The 19957-nt window shown below is 42.7% G+C and overlaps 1 protein-coding gene across 2 annotated transcripts in view; it reads right to left on the reverse strand.

Annotated features, from left to right (window-relative positions):
• Window positions 1–19957, reverse strand: part of babam2 (BRISC and BRCA1 A complex member 2) — a 109033-nt gene that overhangs the window by 74099 nt on the left and 14977 nt on the right. For both annotated transcript variants that reach the window (XM_089005078.1, XM_089005079.1), the window contains exon 4: window positions 17633–17727. In XM_089005078.1, the coding sequence (XP_088861204.1) occupies window positions 17633–17727 (95 nt within the window). The remainder of the gene's footprint in view (window positions 1–17632; window positions 17728–19957) is intronic.

Consider the following 19957-nt stretch of genomic DNA (forward strand, 5'->3'; position numbering starts at 1 on the left):
TAGTAAGCACATGAATCAATACTGAGTGCTGTAAGAATTAACAACCACCATTGGGACATTTACGGAACAGGGGTCAAAGTTAATGCCCGGGGGCCCCCAAAAGTGTCCATGACGCTTGCTAAAGTCTGACACAAAGTTTCAAATTGTCATACATAACCACAATAACAGTACTTTTTATCGCTTCTTTTTTTTTCAACTAGTTATACATCAATGTATTGTGAGCTGTGGATTTAATATGAGGAGGTGAATAACCATTTATTTGGTTTCCCAAAATTCTTAAAGGCCCTCCAAGCAAAACCGTAACTACAATTTGGGCCATGCCAAAAGTGAGTTTGACACCCTTGATTTAGGGCAGACAGCGATCCCTAGCGAAATGTGGAACTTGTTTGCAGCACTATTTCACTCAGTCTGACTGCAGAGAACAAAGATGATCCAGGTTAAACCCCAATAATGACTACATCAGAACATATGGACTTCTTGTCATTTTTAAAATGACATCAAGCTTCATCAGTGAATGTATGAGTACATATTACACACATTTGTTGGTGACAGCATTGACCAAGGTTAGTTTGTCTGAATGACTGCCTAGCTATCTCTTTTTGTCTACCTTGTGTCCCATATTATAGTAAGAGAGAAAGCATCCATTGTTGTGAGGTGACTTAATTCCCTTGCAATGGCAAGGGCAGGCTAAACAGAGACAGTGAGTTCATCATCCTGATCCACCAGTGGTTACCAGCAATGCCGGGATTCCCGAAATCAGGAGATGATGTAAACAAGGATGGGCATTGTCCAAAACAGGCATTCAGTGCCCCGGAGCAGGAGCATGCAGAAACGGAGGAGAGACTGAGGAAGTGCTGTGTCAGGATTGTGACATACAATATCAGTGGATCTACACTGAGGAGAAGAAGCGGGATCAGAGGTGGAGGAGGAAAAGGGGGTGTGGGTGGTGGTGGAGGGACAACTTAAGAGATCAGGCAAGTAGGCCAAAGCCAATGAAGGCTTGATCCTACAACAAAACTAATAAGATAGACAAAAATCACAACTGCAAGAGCTATATATATATATATATATATATATATATATATATATATATATATATATATATATATATATATATTGTGTGATGTCACGAGAGGCTGTGTCCTGGAGGGGAAATACATCCCCCTAAGATGGCTCCACCCAGAGAGAGTCTTGGCCCCAGCTGGTGGAAGACAGCAATTCAAACCACACACCTGCGGCTGATCAGGGCTTGATTGGAAAGCAGGGCTCTTAAGGCAGAGAGCCTCTGAGTGTGGAGCTTGGGGAAAGACAAGCTCGATTGCTGTGCTCTGTGGAGAAGTTGATTGCTGCGTGGAACTCATTGCCAGTTGGGACCACATGACTGGACACTGGATTTGAACCTAGCTAAGGTGGCTAGGCTACATGACAAGGACGTCAAGAGGGGTGAGGCCTAGAGACTCTTGTAAAGAACCCCGTCTTCAGTTTTTACCTCAGAAGAGACTTTATTTGGATTTAAGGAGCAGAAGAGACTTTAGTTGGATTTAAGTATCAGAAGAGACTTTATTTTGATAAGTATTGGAAGAGACACTATTCAAACCTTTGTTGCTTGTGAATTCCCCCTGGAACCCTTGATTAAAACCTTTTGTTTGTATCCAAACCTGTCGTCCATTGCACTTCTTGTCCCGTCCCGCTGAGAGCTAGCCTCTCATGATATCACATATGGTGGAGAATGCGGGCACTGGACAAGCGTTAGTAAGTGCATGGACATTGATGGTTTGTGTTATGTTTTTTTTTCTAAATTGAAAATATCCTCAATTACAAATGGAAGACATTTTGAAAACCCTGCTTGCAAGTCAGGAAGCCCAATATCGGGCCAATTTGGCTCTCCTGGAGGAGCAAAAGAGAGCCAATGAACTGAAGGCGGAGGAATTGCTCTTGCAGAAACAAATGGCCGGCAAGAATATTCCCCGGGTGAAGGCGGGTGATTTTTTAGCCAAAATGGGGGGACGGATGATATTGAGGCGTACCTGCATACGTTCGAAGCAACAACCCACTCGAGAAAAGTGGCCCAAGCAGCAGTGGGTGGGATTGCTTGCACCCTTCCTGACAGGGGAATCACTGAATGCTGTCCTGGACTTGACCGCAGACAGAGCAGACGACTATGATTATCTAAAAGCTGAAATTCTCAGCAGACATGGGCTCACCAAGTTCGGGATGGCACAGCGCTTCCACACCTGGACTTTCCAGCCAGACCAACCTCCACGGGCACAGATGCACGAATTGGCCCGCATCGCACGGAAGTGGCTGGAACCGGAAAGGAGCACGGCAGCTGAGGTGGTCGAGGCCATTGTCGTGGATCACTACTTACGAGCCCTGCCCCGATTTCACAACCTCCTTATTCTTTAATATCGTACTGATCGTAGATTTCGCCATGCTGTATTCCCTAGCCAGATCAGATACTCGCACACCTCCTTCATATTTTGCAATTATTTCTTACTTAAATGCAATAGTTGTATGCACTAATTTTCTTTTGTCACTTTTAGCAGCACTTACTTTCTTTGGAGGCATGATTAGGGGGCTAAAACTCTTCGTACACCTATATTAAACGCTAGTGCAAAACGCAGCACGTCCGCAAGCGACAACAGTTGGTCACGGAGAGAGCAATACACCCGTACGCCGCTCAGCACCCCACCCTCGCGTACGCACTCGTCATATTGGCGTTCGAACACCGATTGGCGTTTGAACGCCGAAGCAAGAATATCTGGAATATTTTGTTCGAACTCCGATTTGTTCAAACTGTGAGGCGTTCGAGAACCGAGGTACCACTGTATATACCCCCGACCCTAAGGAATAAGCGGTTACAGATAATTGATGGGATGTATTGTTTGAAACCGCCTACACCCCATTAATACAGGTAAAGCGTCCAGAATTTATGCAGAATTGCAGATGCAGAGGACCTGAGCTTAAAAAACTCGATTGTTGGTGCAAAATAGCTATCACAACATAAAATAGAAATGCTGAATGGAAACATCAACATGCTCGCATGCTGGTATGTCTTGATTCTGGAGCACAACTGAGTTTTTGAGGGAGTTTTAATGAAATTATTTCAAAACATTGATTTCTTGCTGTCATGAGTTGAACAAATTAGACAATATCGGTATAGATAGCAATTACAATAATCTTAAAAATCTGTTTCCATCTTGCCGTTTCTAGTTTATCAGTCTGGGAACGGGGTCGACAATGTCATGCCAATTGGAATCAGCCAGAACATTTGAAATATCTGACACTGATGCTAAATGAGAGGAGCTGCTTAAAATCGCAAACCATGTTCAATGAGAACCTTTCCTACTTTTTTATGGTGGGTGAAAGATACATAGAAGACGTAGAAGGATCACAATTCTGTGTCCCCCCCCAAAAAACAGCACAAGTGATGAAGACATAAATAAATATGATGCCCGGCAAAGTTTGCAATGGTAAATTGATTGAAGTGTGCAAAATCATTTGGCTGTGGATGCGTTAAGGAGCACAACGTGTCTCTTTTAGAACAACAGCACACCTAAATTTGGTGTTTTCACACTCAATAGACCCAAATTGACAGAATTATGTCTTCGTGTGCCATCCGCCTGTACCATCTCTGATCCAATATTTATCTTAGGCCAGTAAGAGAGGTGCTGGCATCTGAAAATCCAAGATAATTATATAGGCCAACAGAAATAATTTGTTTGTAATGTCTTGAATGTGATTTTTATAGATGTTGGCAACCTTATCCAATAAATCGTTGTTGACTTGAAAGTATGAGGCATTAAACAACTCCCAAGTACATATTAAATTAATCTCTGTTAGTCTCTAATTCAAGAGTGGGCTCACACCCTGTTTCGCCCCCAGATATTGCCAAGTCTAAGATCATCCTAAATTGGTCTTGTCATGTGTTTAAGACATTTGGCATTCTCAAGCCAGTGTTTCTTCAGTGTGATACATGCCGTTTTTGTCCATAACAGTTGAAGTTGTTGACAGAAATAGCATGCATACTTGAACTGGTTTGCCAGTTCAACCGGTTCTTCAAATTCTTTCGACGATTGTCCGATGTTTGTCTTTTCCATCGCGCTTCTCAATTTGCAAACAATACCACACCGACTCACTCAAAGAATTCCCAGGCATGGTAATGAGCTCTGCCAAAATGAAGCTTCTTTAAAATACAGAACGCATTACTGACTTCGGCAAAAAGGAAGTTTTAGCTTGCACACTATGCCCAGGTTGTCCTAACTTTACAGGCCATTTAAGGTCCATTGTTAGAACCGGACCAGGGGACACCTGCAGCAACAGCTCGGAAATGCTCAGCAATATATGGCCTTCAAGATTACCAGAGGGTAGCGTGCAGCCACATTTCCTTTCTTTTAATAAAATAATACTTGGATTAGCTTCACATAACATACTTTATATTGTTCTTTCGGGAGCGATGAACACTGTCTTGAACTACACAAACACAAGAGAAGACATGCTCTCAATTGGAAGAAAAGAAACCTGGAGCAAATCAGGAGTGAAAAAAGAACAATGCGCTTTTTTAATGCTTTTTCTCATCACTATAATAAAACTACAATATAACCCTTTACAGTGGAGGATGTATCATTGCCATTGTGTGGGAAAGCCTATACCCCACAGAGAAAAAAAATATAGATAAACACACAAAATATTCTCATTTTGGTGCTTTTGAGTCATATTTATATTTATATTAATCTTCTGTTTTAATCTGATTTGGTTGATAACATTCAAAAACTGATGTTTGACTGTACCGTATATACAATTTTTTTTCCAAGGCCTGGAAGCTTCAAAAACTGAAACTGATCTTACGTAGCGTCAATCCTAAATAACATAGTTGAATTAAAGAGAGTCACAAATGATAGGGAATGTAGCCACAAGGGGGCGCAAGCCAGTGTCTTATTGTGCCGGTCCCAAGCCCGGATAAATACAGAGGGTTGTGTCAGGAAGGGCATCCGACGTAAAAAAAAAAATTGCCAAAACAAATATGCGAATCAAACCTATGAATCCCATACGGGATCGGTCGAGGCCCGGGTTAACAACGGCCGCCATTGGTACTGTTGACCTTCAGGGTGCCAGTGGAAAATGGACTACTGTTGGTCGAAGAAGTAGAGGAGGGAGGTGTGCCCGGAGGAAAAGAGAGAAATGGAAGGCCAAGAGTATAGAACTAAGAGTAGGAACTTTGAATGTAGGAACAATGACAGGTAAAGGTAGAGAGCTGGTTGACATGATGCAGAGAAGGAAGTTAGACATACTGTGTGTCCAGGAGACCAGGTGGAAAGGGAGCAAGGCTAGAAGCTTAGGGTCAGGGTTTAAGTTGTTCTATCATGGTGAAGACAGAAAGAGAAATGGAGTTGGGGTCATCTTAAAAGAGGAGTTTGTTAGGAATGTCTTAGAAGTAAAAAGAGTATCAGATAGAATGATGAGTCTGAAGCTAGAAATTGAAGGTGTGATGTTCAATGTTGTTTGTGGGTATGCCCCACAAGTAGGATGTGAGCTGGCGGAGAAGGAGAAATTTTGGTTGGACTTTGATGAAGTCATACACAACATCCCGAGAAGTGAGAGGGTTGTAATTGGTGGAGACTTCAATAGACATGTTGGCGCAGGAAATAAAGATGATGAGGAGGTGATGGGTAGGTTTGGACTCCAGATGAGGAACGCTGAAGGACAGATGGTGGTTGACTTTGCTAAGAGAATGCAAATGGCTATTGTGAATACTTTCTTTCAGAAGAGACAGGAACATAGGGTGACCTATAAGAGTGGAGGCAGAAGTTCACAGATAGACTACATTTTGTGTCAAAGGCGCCATCTAAAGGAAATCAGTGACTGCAAAGTAGTGGTTAGTGAGAGTGTAGCCAGACAGCATAGGTTGGTGGTGTGTAGGATGACGCCGGCAGTGAGGAAGATGAAGAAACCAAAGGCTGAAGTGAGGACAAAATGGTGGAAGTTGAAAAAGGAAGAGTCTTGCATGACATTTAGGAAGGAGGTAAGACAAGCACTGGGTGGGCAAGAGGTCCTTCCAGATGACTGGCAAACTACAGCGAACATAATCAGAGACACAGGTCGGAAAGTACTTGGTGTATCCAGTGGAAGAAAGGTAGATAAGGAGACTTGGTGGTGGAATGGGGAGGTGCAGGAGTGTATACAGAGAAAGAGGTTCGCAAAGAAGAAGTGGGACACTGAGAGGACAGATGAGAGTAGACAGCAGTACAAGGAGATGCAGCGCACAGTTAAAGTAAAGGTGGCAAAGGCCAAACAAGAGGCCTATGATGACTTGTATGCTCGGCTGGACAGCAAGGACGGTGAGACTGATCTTTACAGGCTGGCGAGACAGAGAGACAAAGATAGTAAGGACCTGCAGCAGGTTCGGGTGGTTAAGAATAGAGATGGCAATGTATTAACAGGTGCCAGTAGTGTGATGGCAAGATGGAAAGAGTACTTTGAAGAATTGATGAATGAGGAAAATGAGAAGGAAAAAAGAGTAGAAGATGTGACTGTTGTGGACCAAGACATAGCAAACATTAACAAGGATGAAGTGAGGAGGGCGCTGAAGAGGATGAAGGGGGGAAAGGCACTCGGGCCTGATGATTTACCAATCGAGGTATGGAAGTGTCTTGGAGAGGTGGTGTGGTGTTCCTAACTGGGTTATTCAACAAGATATTAGATGGTGAACAGATGCCTGAAGAATGCAGACGAAGTGTACTCGTGCCCATTTTTAAGAACAAAGGAGATGTGCAGAGTTGTACTAACCACAGAGGAATAAAGTTGATGAGCCATACAATGAAACTCTGGGAAAGAGTAGTTGAAGCTAGACTAAGAGCAGAAGTGAACATTTGTGAGCAGCAGTATGGCTTCATGCAAAAAAAGAGTACGACAGATGCAGTGTTTGCTTTAAGAATGCTGATAGAGAAATACAGAGAAGGTCAGAAGGAATTGCATTGTGTCTTTGTAGATCTGGAGAAAGCGTACGACAGGGTGCCCAGAGAAGAGCTGTGGCATTGCATGAGGAAGTCTGGAGTGACGGAAAAGTATGTCAGAGCGGTGCAAGACATGTATCATGACTGTAAGACAGTTGTGAGGTGCGCTGTCGGTGTGACTGAGGAATTCAAAGTGGAGGTGGGACTCCACCAGGGGTCAGCTCTTGTTTGCTATGGTGATGGACAGGCTGACAGATGATGTTAGACAAGAATCTCCTTGGACCATGATCTTTGCAGATGACATTGTGATCTGTAGCGAGAACTGGGCTAGAGATGTGGAGATATGCCCTGGAAAGGAGAGTAATGAAGATCAGTCGCAGTAAGACGGAATATATGTGTGTAAATGAGAGGGATCCAAGTGCAAGAGTGATGCTACAGGGAGAAGAGATAAAGAAGGTGGAGGATTTTAAGTACTTGGGGTCAACTGTCCAGAGTAATGGAGAGTGTGGAAAAGAGGTGAAGAAGCGTGTCCAGGCAGGCTGGAGCAGCTGGAGAAAAATGTCAGGTGTGATGTGTGATAGAAGAGTTTCAGCTAGGTATAGTGTATAAAACTGTGGTCAGACCAGCCATGATGTTTGGACTGGAGACAGTGCCACTGAAGAAAAGACAGGAAGCAGAGCTGGAGGTAGCAGAGCTGAAGATGTTGAGGTTTTCTTTGGGAGTGACCAGGTTGGATAGGAATGAGTACATTAGAGGGACAACTCATATTAGAGGCTTTGGAGAGAAAGTCAGAGAGGCCAGACTGAGATGGGTTGGACATGTCCTGAGGAGAGAGAGTGACTATATCGGGAGAAGGATGCTGAGCCTTGAACTGCCAGGCAGGAGACCGAGAGGTAGACCGAAGAGGAGGTTTATGGATGTGGTCAAAGAGGATATGAAGGTAGCTGGTGTGAGAGAAGAGGATGCACAAAACCGGGATAGATGGAGGACATTGATTCGCTGTGGCGACCCCTGAGGGGAAAAGCCGAAAGGAAAAGAAGACAAATGATAGGGTCATATCCAGATCTAGGTGTCAGGTGTAATGTTTGTTCTAATTTTCTGTCCTTGAACGGTTTTGAAAAAAAGGATGAAAAAAGATGTTACACCAAAAAGGTATGTATAAAGGAAAACATATATAATATTGATTACAAAACACGAAAAAACCGTCAGCCATCTGAGCCACCAGCACCCATTAAAGCTAATAAATGTCAATCTCGAGATGCCCCCCAATAATTAGTTTTTTTTTTCATGTTCAGCCGATTTCCCCAAAACAGAACCTTTTGTTAAAAGCACTTGGTGTGACCAAATAAAAAATGAACACTGAGCTGTTTACGTTGATGAAATTTTCAGTTTTAACGAGACAGAGCTTGTCTGTTCTTCTCAAATGACTCTGGGACCGCTAAGTGGAAACATGTTGATGCGGGTTCTGAGGAAGCCATTGGTGCTAACCCCAGGTTTTGGCCAGATACACGCAAACTGGAAAAAAAAATGCAAAGTTGTTGGGAAATCCCCCAAATCTTTAGTGTCAACATTCATTTCTGGCCAAGTCTAGAAAAATGGTACTAGCATTGAGCAAGTTAAAAAAAAAAAAGATATGTGTAGCTGTTTCACTAAATTGAGTCTTACGCATATTCAAATAAATGACCACCCATCATAACCAACACAATATTCTGCCAAAAAGTTTTCTAACCACATTGTGGGCAAACACAAGCGGCAATTCCAGAGAAGTGTGAATATTGTTTCAAACTTTAATAAAATTGAGATACAATGCTTTGAAAAGAATTTTCAACTTATATTCAATTTGATACACTACAAGAATAGGATATTTCAGGTGCAAACTGATCAATGTTTCATCAATGCTATTTTTGTCATTTTTTGTGTAGATATTCCAGCAGCATGGTGGAAGCCTGGTTAGCGCCTCTGCTTCACAGTGTAGAGGTCCAGGGTTCAGGATGTAACCAGTTCAGGATGTAATAATAATAATAATAATAATAATAATAATAATAATAATAATAATAATAACCAATAACAACAACAACAGCAACAATAATAATAATAATAATATGCTCTGCGATTGGCTGGCAACCAATTCAGGGTGTCCCCGCCTCGTGCCCGAAGACAGCTGAGATAGGCTCCAGCACCCCCAGCGACCCTAATGAGGAATAAGCGGTATGGAAAATGGATGGATAATAATAATCATCATCATCATCATCATCATCATAATAATCATAATAATAATAAATTTAATTTCCAAGTGCCTTTCAAAACTCTCAAGGACACTTTACAGTCACGGGATTTTTGTGTGCGGGTGAGCAGCGGCAGCCATTCGCGCCAGCGTTCACTACTAGTAACACAGCTAGTGCTAGTACCACAAATAACGCAGCAGCAAAGTTATGAAAGGAAGAGGAAAGGAAGGAAAGACGTAGAAAAACAAAATACTGGTGCTGCTCACCCTGCCTAGTGCTTGAAGCCAGCTGGGAGAGCCTCCAGCATATTCTGTGACCTTTGCGAGGTCAAATGGTTTGGATAATGGATGGATGGGAGGAGGGATGGATGGATGAAATTTTCTGTTATTTGTAATTGGATGCCTGGAATGCATTTCAAAAAGGTTGGGACGGATAATGTTCAGAAAATATTGGGAAAGTTGAAATGCACATGGTATCATAGCGGGTGCTTTGTTTAAGTTTTGCTCAGTATAGGCATGCGCGGTCAGTGTAGTACTTCCAATTGCTGATATTTGGGAGGGTTGTATTGAAGTTAAATGAGGGAAATATTTTTTTTATATTGAGATGTCTTCATTTTGGTTTGATCACTTCCAAAGCATTTTGTGGTCGCATAAAGTTTATGCATGTTAAAATGCTCGCTTCTGAAGTGAAAGATTACAAAGGCTGTGAATGCTTTTTATGCAAACATAGCAACATCAAATTTTGTGTCTGGGATTAAAAAAACGCCAAAAATACTGGATAAATTTGCTGAATGAAGCAATTACAAAAAAAACGAGGCATGGAAGGGGGGGGGGGGGGGCAATATGATGCAAGAGTATTCGACCAAAGGGATGTAACTAGTATTGCAGTCCACCACCCCTACCTTCCTGCCTCTGTCTTTGTCATTTCCTCTTCTTTGGTGCCCTCTGTTCCCAAAATGCTCGTCACCCTCCCCGCACCCCCTTCAAACCATGCAATACTGAAAAGATCCTACATCTCAGCCTCTTGGTTGAAGCAGAATCGACCAGAAATAATTAACTCTTGGCTCTTTCGTGAGAGACTGATGAGATAAGATCAAATAAGATGACAAAAGCTTTATTTTACAACAAACAAATGTATAATGGAAACAAATGTTTCCATTTTATATATATACAGTAAAGTCTCGTTATATCGATATCGGATATATCGATAGTCCCGGTTATATCGATACTATTTCTATGCACGCACTGAGAAAATTACATGCAAACAGGGTTGGATATATTGATAGTCCCGGTTATATCGATATTTTTTCGGACTCCCTTGAATATCGATATAACGAGACTTTACTGTATATATATACAGTAAAGTCTCGTTATATCGATAGTACCGCTTATTACGATACTATTTTCATTTCCCTTGCACATTTCTAGTCTTTTTATGTATAATTAGTACCGTTTAGTACGATACCCGGTTATTACGATAATCCGGTTATTACGGTGCTCCTTTTCATCCCCCGCCGGCCATTTTTGTTGTTTATATCGATATATCCGTCGCGCCATTAGTCAACTTGGTCACGTGTCTTGTTACGTGAGCCGCCATCGGTCGCGCCATTGGTCGACTTGGTCACATGAGCCGCCATCGGTCGCGCTATTGGTCGACTTAGCCGTGTGATTTTGTCACGTGTCACGCCATCAGTCGCGCCATTGGTCGACTTGGTCAGGTGACTTGGTTACGTGCCCAGCACCCGTGTAGCAGAGCCATTTTCATTTTCAGACGCTAGCTCGTGTGTAGCAGACGAGATTGAAGTGTTTGTGTTAAAAGGTAAAACTGGGAAGCAGAAGAAGATTGATGACTTTTTTAAATTGTATACATAATACAGTAAGATGTAAGCGTTGCAGTTTCCCTGTTGTGTTATGTACATGCCCACTGTACTGTATATGAATGCAATCGTTTTTTGCAACAATGTTTCTTGTTTTGTCTGCTGAAGCGCGATGATTTTGAAAATTATTAACATTCCATACTGTGTATTAAAGGACAGCCGATGTCACTTTTTATTCAAATGCAAATAAAAATGACTTCACGCCAAGACGTCTTGCATTGCTTGTGAATCCAAACAATGGCTTCAGATTCGGATAATATGCTTTCTTGTTACACATCCAGTTATCGATGAGAATGAGACCACTCCTGTACGACTGAGAGCTTACACAGACACATCCAGTTATGAATACGTTTCAAATACACTGTACTTCTGAAGATTAAAGCATACATGTTTACAATCATTAAAGAATTATATGTGCCATTTTGAGGCAACATTGGGGGAACATCTCTCACCCAAAAAAAAAGGGAGCTAATGGCCAGCTCCGTTTCTTATATGGCGCTTGGCTGCCCTCTTTTGGCGGCTTTTGTTTAATGCAGTTCGGCGCAGGATCGGATATATCGATAGTCCCGGTTATATCGATATTTTTTCGGACTCACTTGAATATCGATATAACGAGACTTTACTGTATATCCGTCCATTTTAGGGTCGCGGGGGTGCTGGAACCAATCCCAGCCGAGGGGGGGGGGCACCCTGAATTGGTTGCCAGCCAATCGCAGGGCATACAAAGACAAACAATAGTCACTCTCACACCTAGGGACAGTTTGGAGTCTGCCTGCCATGCATGTTTTTGGAATGTGGGAGGAAACCGGAGTACCCGGAGAAAACCCACGCGGGCCTGGGGAGAACAAGCAAACTCCACACAGGGAGGCCGGAGCGGGACGCGAACCAAATCAACGCACTCAAAATATAATATATATCTTCTATATTATTATCAATTGAAAAGCATCTTTAAGTGTCCAAAAAAGTGCGGTGTAAAATGGATAGTGTGTGTGTGTGTGTGTGTGTGTGTGTGTGTGTGTGTGTGTGTGTGTGTGTGTGTGTGTGTGTGTGCGTGCGTGTGCGCGTGTGCTGTATCCATCCATTTTCCGTACGACTTATTCCTCATTAGGGTGGTGGGGGTGCTGGAGCCAATCCCATCTGTCTTCGGGCACGAGGCGGGGGACACCCTGAATTGGTTGCCAGCCAATCGCAGGGCACACAAAGACAAACAACAGTCACTCTCACACTCATACCTAGGAACAATTTGGAGTCTTCAATCTGCTTGCCATGCATGTTTTTGGAGTGTGGGAGGAAACCGGAGGACCCGGAGAAAACCCACGCGGGCCCGGGGAGAACATGCAAACTCCACACAGGGAGGCGAGACCGGGACGCGAACCGGCGACCACTGCACTGTGAAGCCGGTGTGCTAAGCACTTGACTAACCGGGCCTGGATTCAAAAATAAATAAAATTAAAAAAAAGAAATCTGGGGTTTAAAAGTGCAAGGGATTGTCCACTGACTGAAGAAGAGCACTGGCAGCAAAATTACAAACATATGAAGAGAAAAACTGCAGGAATATACTATATGTGAGCACACAAACTGCCAAGCAGCACAACAGCAAAGGTACTTCCCCTTATGTGCACAGCTGGATTTATGAGACAGTGAGCAATACTCCCCTCTTCTCTTGCAGACTCTGACACAAGCAGGGGAATTTAGTTGCTTTATACATGGCTGCTGCAAAAATAGGAATGGTGTCTATATTGTTTTGGCTCAAAATAACAATGCCATATGGTTGTTTACAAGGAAAAAATACTTGAGCATATACTAGTGAGTCCATGAAATATTGACTGTAAAAATTGTGATTCAAATCTAATTATTTGGAGCCTTGAGTTGTGATGCATATTAAACGGCACATAATTAGAATCATCTAGAAACTGTTAACATTTGGAAAGATATATATTCTCACAGTTCAGAAATCTAACAAGAATGATGGATTTCGCAGACTTTCTGGAGTAAATTTGTTACCAAATTGCCTCCCATGTTGAATAATGACTCAGAAAGGTTTCGGCTGTGTTAGTTACAATGGCAAGGGTAACTTCATCTGTGAATGCGCCATTAAAGCTGAAAGGTTCCGTACATACTGGTTTTGGAGGAATATGTGCTGCCTTCTTAAAATAATAATAATAATAATAATAATATATTCCATATTTTACGGTGAAGAAGGCACAATTGAATGGTGTGTTTTCAAACGTTTGCCATATTTGTATAAGGCACACCGGATTATAAGGTGCATCTGCTATCAATGAAAAATGTTTTCCAAATAGAATACATCAACGTTTTCCAACACCACATTATAAGGCACTAAAGCAGAGGCTGGGGTTACGCCATTCCTACAGGGGGAAATGGAGTCGTGGCGGTAGTCGCAAGCCCTGTTATGGCCAAATATCAATTTACAAATAAGGTGCACGGTAATCTTTTGACGAAAATGAAGGATTTGGCAGTGTGCCTTATATACCGGAAAATCCGGTAGTCTTTTTCATGGACAACTTTGCTTATTTCAGAAAGACAATGCCGAGACACATTCTGCACATGTCACAACACCTTGGCTTCATCGTGAAAGAGTGCAAATACTAGAATGGCCTGGCATTAGTTCAGATGTGTCTCACATCGAAAATGTGTGCCATGTAATAAGGTGCAAACTATGACAATGGAGACTGTACATTGCAGAGCAGCCGAGGGTGTACTTCAGACATGTCCAGCTCAAGGCCTGGAGGGCCACTGTCCTACCTGTTTTCCATCTGACCCGGCTGCAACACACCTGATTCAAATGATCAGCTCATCAACCTACTCTGAAGCTGCATCAAAACGGTCCTGATGATTTGAATCAGGTGTGTTGCTCCTGGGAGAGCTGGAAAACAGGCAGGACAGCAGGCCTTGAGGACTGACTTTGGACACCCTGTACATCATATAAGAATGAGAAAGAATTCTATATAAAAAGCTTCGACAATTAGTGTACTCAGTTCCTGAATGCTTATTTAGTCAGAAGGGTGATGGAATACATGGCCGCCGTACCTTTTCTAGAATGTGTCCAAGGCATCAGATTTAAACTGAAAAGATATTTGCAAAAATAAACAAAGAAATGCGATAGGGTAACTAAAAGATATAGCTCCAAAACATTTTTTGCAAGCCTGTGTGATGTCACGAGAGGCTGGGTTCTGGAGGGCAAATACATCCCCCTAAGATGGCTTCACCCAGAGAGAGTTTTGGCCCCATTTGGTGGAAAGCAGCAATTCAAACACCACACCTGCGGCTGATCACGGCTTCCAAGTTTATCCCCACACCAACGCCAGCTGACGCTCGAATTGGTCGAGCGTAACCAAGACGTCTTCTCCTCCATACCTGGACACACAGACGTGTGACCACACCCAGAAAAACAGTCCACCAACGTCCATACCGTGTGTCGGAGGCCCGTAAGACAGCTATACAGAAGGAGATAAGGAAGATGCTGGAACTTGGAGTTATTGAGGAGTCCCAAAGTGCCTGAGCAAGTCCGATTGTGTTGGTTCCCAAGCCAGACGGGTCAATACGATTCTGTAATGACTATCGGAAGTTGAATGAGGTGTCTGAATTTGATGCGAATCCGATGCCTCGTGTTGATGATCTTATTGACTCCCTGGGACAGGCACGCTTCATCACCACTCTCGACCTCACAAAGGGTTATTGGCAGGTCCCCCATCAAAGGAGAAGACAGCCTTCGCCACACCTGAGGGACTCTACCAGTACACCAGGCTCCCGTTTGGTCTCCATGGAGCACCCGCCACGTTTCAGCGCCTAATCGATCGGATTCTCATGCCCCACAAGAGGTACGCGGCAGCATACTTGGATGATGTTCTCATACAGAGTCCCGACTGGGAGAGTCACTTACCCTGAGTACAAACTGTGATTGACTCCCTCAGAAAAGCAGGTCTCACAGCAAACCCGAAAAAGTGCAGGTTGGCATTTGGCGAAACCAACTACCTGGGCTACACTATAGGACGGGGGCTGGTGAAGCCTCAAGAAGCAAAACTACGGGCTATACAAGATTGGCCCCAACCCCTTACCAAGAAGCAGGTGAAGTCGTTCTTAGGCATGGCTGGCTACTATAGACGCTTTATCGCTGACTTTGCTACTATAGCAGCCCCCATGACAGAATTGACGACCAAAAAACACTCCCGGTTGGTGAAATGGAGCCCAGAGGCCGAAATGGCCTTCGTCAATCTAAAACAGGCGCTGTGTTCCAGTCCGATCCTGGTGGCACCAGACTTCAGCAAGGACTTCATTGTTCAAGCGGATCCATCAGAAGTTGGTCTGGGGGCCGTACTCTCGCAAGTACATGGAGGAGAGGAACATCCCATCCTTTACCTTAGCAGAAAGCTGTTGCCCAGAGAAAGAACTATTCCACAGTGGAGAAGGAGTGTCTTGCCATTACATGGGCGCTGGAGTCATTGCGCTTCTATCTCCTGGGTAGTCATTTCACGGTGGTCTCTGATCATGCTCCTCTACAATGGATGGCCAGAAACAGGGAGACATCCCCCTAAGATGGCTTCACCCAGAGAGAGTTTTGGCCCCATCTGGTGGAAAGCAGCAATTCAAACACCACACCTGCGGCAGATCACGGCTTGGTTGGCAGGCAACGCTTTTAAGGCGGAGAGCCTCTGAGTGTGCCCCGGGGGAGACAAGCTCTTTTGCTGTGCCCTGTGGAGAAACTGATTGCCGCGTGGAACTCATTGCCAGTTGGGACCATACGACAGGACACTGGATTCGGACCCTGCTAAAGGTGGCTAGGCTACATGAGGAGGACATCAAGAGGGTTGAGGCCTAGAAACTCCTGGAAAAGAACTCCGTCTTCAGTTTCACCTCAGAAGAGACTTTATTATGATTTAAATATTGGAAGAGACTCTATTCTTGCCTTTGTTACTTGTGAATTCCCCCCTGAAACCCTTTATTAAAACCTTTGTTTGTATTCAAACCTGTCGCCCATTGCGCATCTTGTCCTGTCCCGCTGAGAGCTAGCCTCTCATGACATTACACCTGTTGAAAGATAGTCTTTGGGTATTGGGACACACACCACGAATTCAACCTATGCTATCAACCAATAAAAATAAATACATTCATGGTTAGACAAATCTTTTTCTTTTGGCTTTTCCCTTCAGGGGTCGCCACAGCGAATCAGTGTCCTCCATCCAACCCGGCCGGATTTGTGCATCCTCATCTCTCACACCAGCCACCTTCATGTCCTCTTTGACAACATCCATAAACCTCCTCATGTGTACACAAAAAAAAACTTGAATCGGACGATAGAAATAAAAAATTCGAATGACCACTGCATTTGAATTGTGGTTCAACGGGAAAAAAGACAAGAAAACGTGAAACGGTCCTGAACATAAATTATGGTACCTAACCCCTTGACAATAATTAAATGTTCAACCGATGTCTGTCTTCTATTTTGAATCACAGTTGTCCCGAAACTTTTGAAGTCATCTTATTTAAAGGGTGAAAAGTTGTCCTGATATATATAGTGTGTCCACAACCTCCCTGGTCGTGACCACAAGAGAAAAGTTGATGACAAATTACAGAAGACAATACAAGTGGACAAATAAAACAGCCCCACCGAAAAGCATCAGATATTGAAGGTGAAGTCCAAAGTGGAGGTACATCAGCGTTATATCGCATCATCCTTTGGTGTTTGACCCAAAGTGAATTTAATGGGAGATGGCCAAGGAATACACCACCGTTGACGCAAAAATGAAACGAACAAAGGAGAAAACATTGTTGCATCGGTGAAACATCTCACAGGTTATGATGGGTCTTGCAACGGAATGACCTAAAATCACACCAGAATAGCCAAGTCCTCAAAAATTGCCGTGGATGAACCCCGATCTAAATATAATTGAGGGAGCTGAAACATACATGTACCGTCTTGGGAAAGCACCCTGCAGTAGTTTGCTATTGAAGAGCGGGACAAAATAAATGCTGAAAGGTGAAGTTTCATGTCAAGTTTCATAATTCATTTGTTGGCAATAATTGTTTTTAAAGGCTGTGCAATAAAATCTTAAGTTAAAGGTAGTGTTGCTTTTGTCCAGGACTGTTTAATAAGTTTTCCTGTTTTTATTTTTTTCATCATTTTACTGAGCCATAATTGAAAACAAGTCACAAGTTGAGCTTTATGAGATGATAATTTAATATTACTTTTACTTTTAGATTCCATCTGATTCATGTTTCTGTGTCCACTCTACGATTTACTTTCATTCATCGAGTTACCAATAATTTTGTCCAGATGTGTACACCCCTTGCAGGACTGTTAGCCTCATAGCAGCTGAAGTGTATGACTACACAAATACTGTACCACTTCTTGCAGGACGTTCCGGAGTGGTTGATTTGTTCCATGGCAAGTTAATTTACTACACATCTATCCCATTGAACAGAACCAATTGGAGGCACAAGGACAAAAGGGGGAGAATGTGAAAGTGCCGTGAGAGAGCACGTATGTATTGCATAAGGAGGCAAATCATTTCAAGAAAATGTCTCTCTTGCTTGATTTACTTAACTTGAATACTCACCGGTAGTTCTGACGGTTCAGGTAGAAACTCTGCATCTTCTCCAAAAATAAAATCTGGGGGCAGTTCCGGATAGTGGGCATTAAATATAATATCCCCTGGGGGAAAAAAACGAAAAAATCAGTTTAGCTTAATGACTCACAAAGTGAAAATCTTTTTGGGCTCTTCTTTAAAATGCCTTTTGACTACGGAAATTGGGTATAATCTGGTGTTCAGGAGAATGTTTTCATGCTGAAACGACAGAATTCTACTTTTTAACTTTAAAGTTACTTCATGTTGCTCCAAAAAAAGGTGATTGCTAATCTTTTTAAAAACAAGAATATAAAATTATATGAAAGATCATTGAAATTTGTGTTTCAATGATAAGTGTTTTTGGGAATGGACAAATGGTTTTGACATGGAAGACAAACGACCAATTAAGGTCATGACACATGAGTATGACACAAAGGATTTGAGCCCTTGGTCCTGAGGTTTGAAGCACCTAAATTAACTTGACATTTTCAAGTGAAGATATTCGGTCATCACTGTGGAAATCATATGCATAATAGACACAAAAATAGAAAACATGGGCAAATTAAGTGAATCAAGTTCCAAGTGCTACATTCATGTGTTCAAAATGTTGAACCGATTTGCCATATGGCTTGGTCTCTGGTAAATAATGAGGACAATGCGTTTTGATCACATAACATATGTTGATAAAGCCGGATTACAATGTCCTGATATGTTGCACAATTCTATTTGTGTGCTGCGAAACTATTCAGTTCTCCTTTTTTTGGTCACTCTGCCGAAAGCAGGAACAGACAAACTTAAATGTATAGATGGAAATGCTGTGAAATGTAAATTTCTCCACTGTGAGACTAATAAAGGCATATCCAATCCAATCCAATCCAATCCAAATTTCGAGTCGAAGACACAAACGAGGATGTATTGTAAGCAAGTGGTGGTCAGCCAGAAATACAGTAGGAATAAAAAAAAGACTCACCACTATCGATTCCCAGTTATGATTTGTACTGGTGAAGCTTTTTTCAACTAAAATGTAACCTATAACTTGTTAAAATTAATTGGGTTACAAAAAAGGGATATGTTTGAGCGGTTGAGACTGTGGTTGCAGATATGTGCACACCTTCATAATTTCAATGCCGTGATGTGGCTGTGTTCAGATTTGATCATGTTAAATGGAGGCCAGCACACACATTCCACCATTTAAGTGTCTCTATTAAATCCAAATGTACTGTATTTCAGCTTTTCTTGTAGGATTTTGTGGCTAGTGGGGTGTTGCCTCAGAACTCTCTTTGAATTATGGCCAAAGCGTTTTGTCTTGGTTTCATTGGACCACAAAGCTCGAAGAGATTTAAGTGTGAAGATAAAGGCTTCCGTTTGGCTAGCATACACGGCAATTACTCTGACATGCGGTGTGAAGAAGACGGGATAAACCCCGATTTAAAAAAGTTGTCACATGTACTAAACAGCAATTCCTGCAGGTCGGTCACTGTTAGTGTCAGCCACTTGACAGCTTCCCTGGCCAGTGTTCATCTGATTTTTTTTCATCAATTTTGATGGCAAGTCCAGCTTCTGGCAACAACAGTGTTTTTGTGCTATATTTTCTCGACTTGATGATGACTGCCTTCACTTTGTTCCGCAGCATAGCATAAAGCCTTGCTAATATTTAGTCTCCTTACTAATCCTTTTAAACAATGGGAACCCTCTTATGTCGTGGGAAGGGTTTCTCGGGACTGTGACTTGAGCTGTCAGAAAGGCTACAAGAACATCAGGGAAAACCCAACAAGAACATCTGAATTTTAATCGGGGTTACTCAAGGGCACTTTAAATGGTGGCTGCTCTGTCCTGGCTCCCATTATATGTGCTCAGATGCGATCTGTCTAGTCTGAACGTGGCCACATCCACAGTTAGAAGACGCTGTTCCCACTTGTATAACCACATCATCTCAGTTAGGTTTTTTTGGCACGATTTATCTACCTCATTTTTATTTATTTACTTATTTTTAATACAGTAAAGTCTCGTTATATCGATATCGGTTATATCGATAGTACCGCTTATTACGATACTATTTTCATTTCCCTTGCACATTTCTAGTCTTTTTATGTATAATTAGTACCGTTTAGTACGATACCCGGTTATTACGATAATCCGGTTATTACGGTGCTCCTTTTCATCCCCCGCCGGCCATTTTTGTTGTTTATATCGATATATCCGTCGCGCCATTGGTCAACTTGGTCACGTGTCTTGTTACGTGAGCCGCCATCGGTCGCGCCATTGGTCGACTTGGTCACATGAGCCGCCATCGGTCGCGCTATTGGTCGACTTGGC

The sequence above is a fragment of the Hippocampus bargibanti genome, linkage group LG09 (genome assembly GCF_051943395.1).
Source record: "Hippocampus bargibanti isolate YZ-2025 linkage group LG09, ASM5194339v1, whole genome shotgun sequence".
Lineage (NCBI taxonomy): Eukaryota > Metazoa > Chordata > Actinopteri > Syngnathiformes > Syngnathidae > Hippocampus > Hippocampus bargibanti.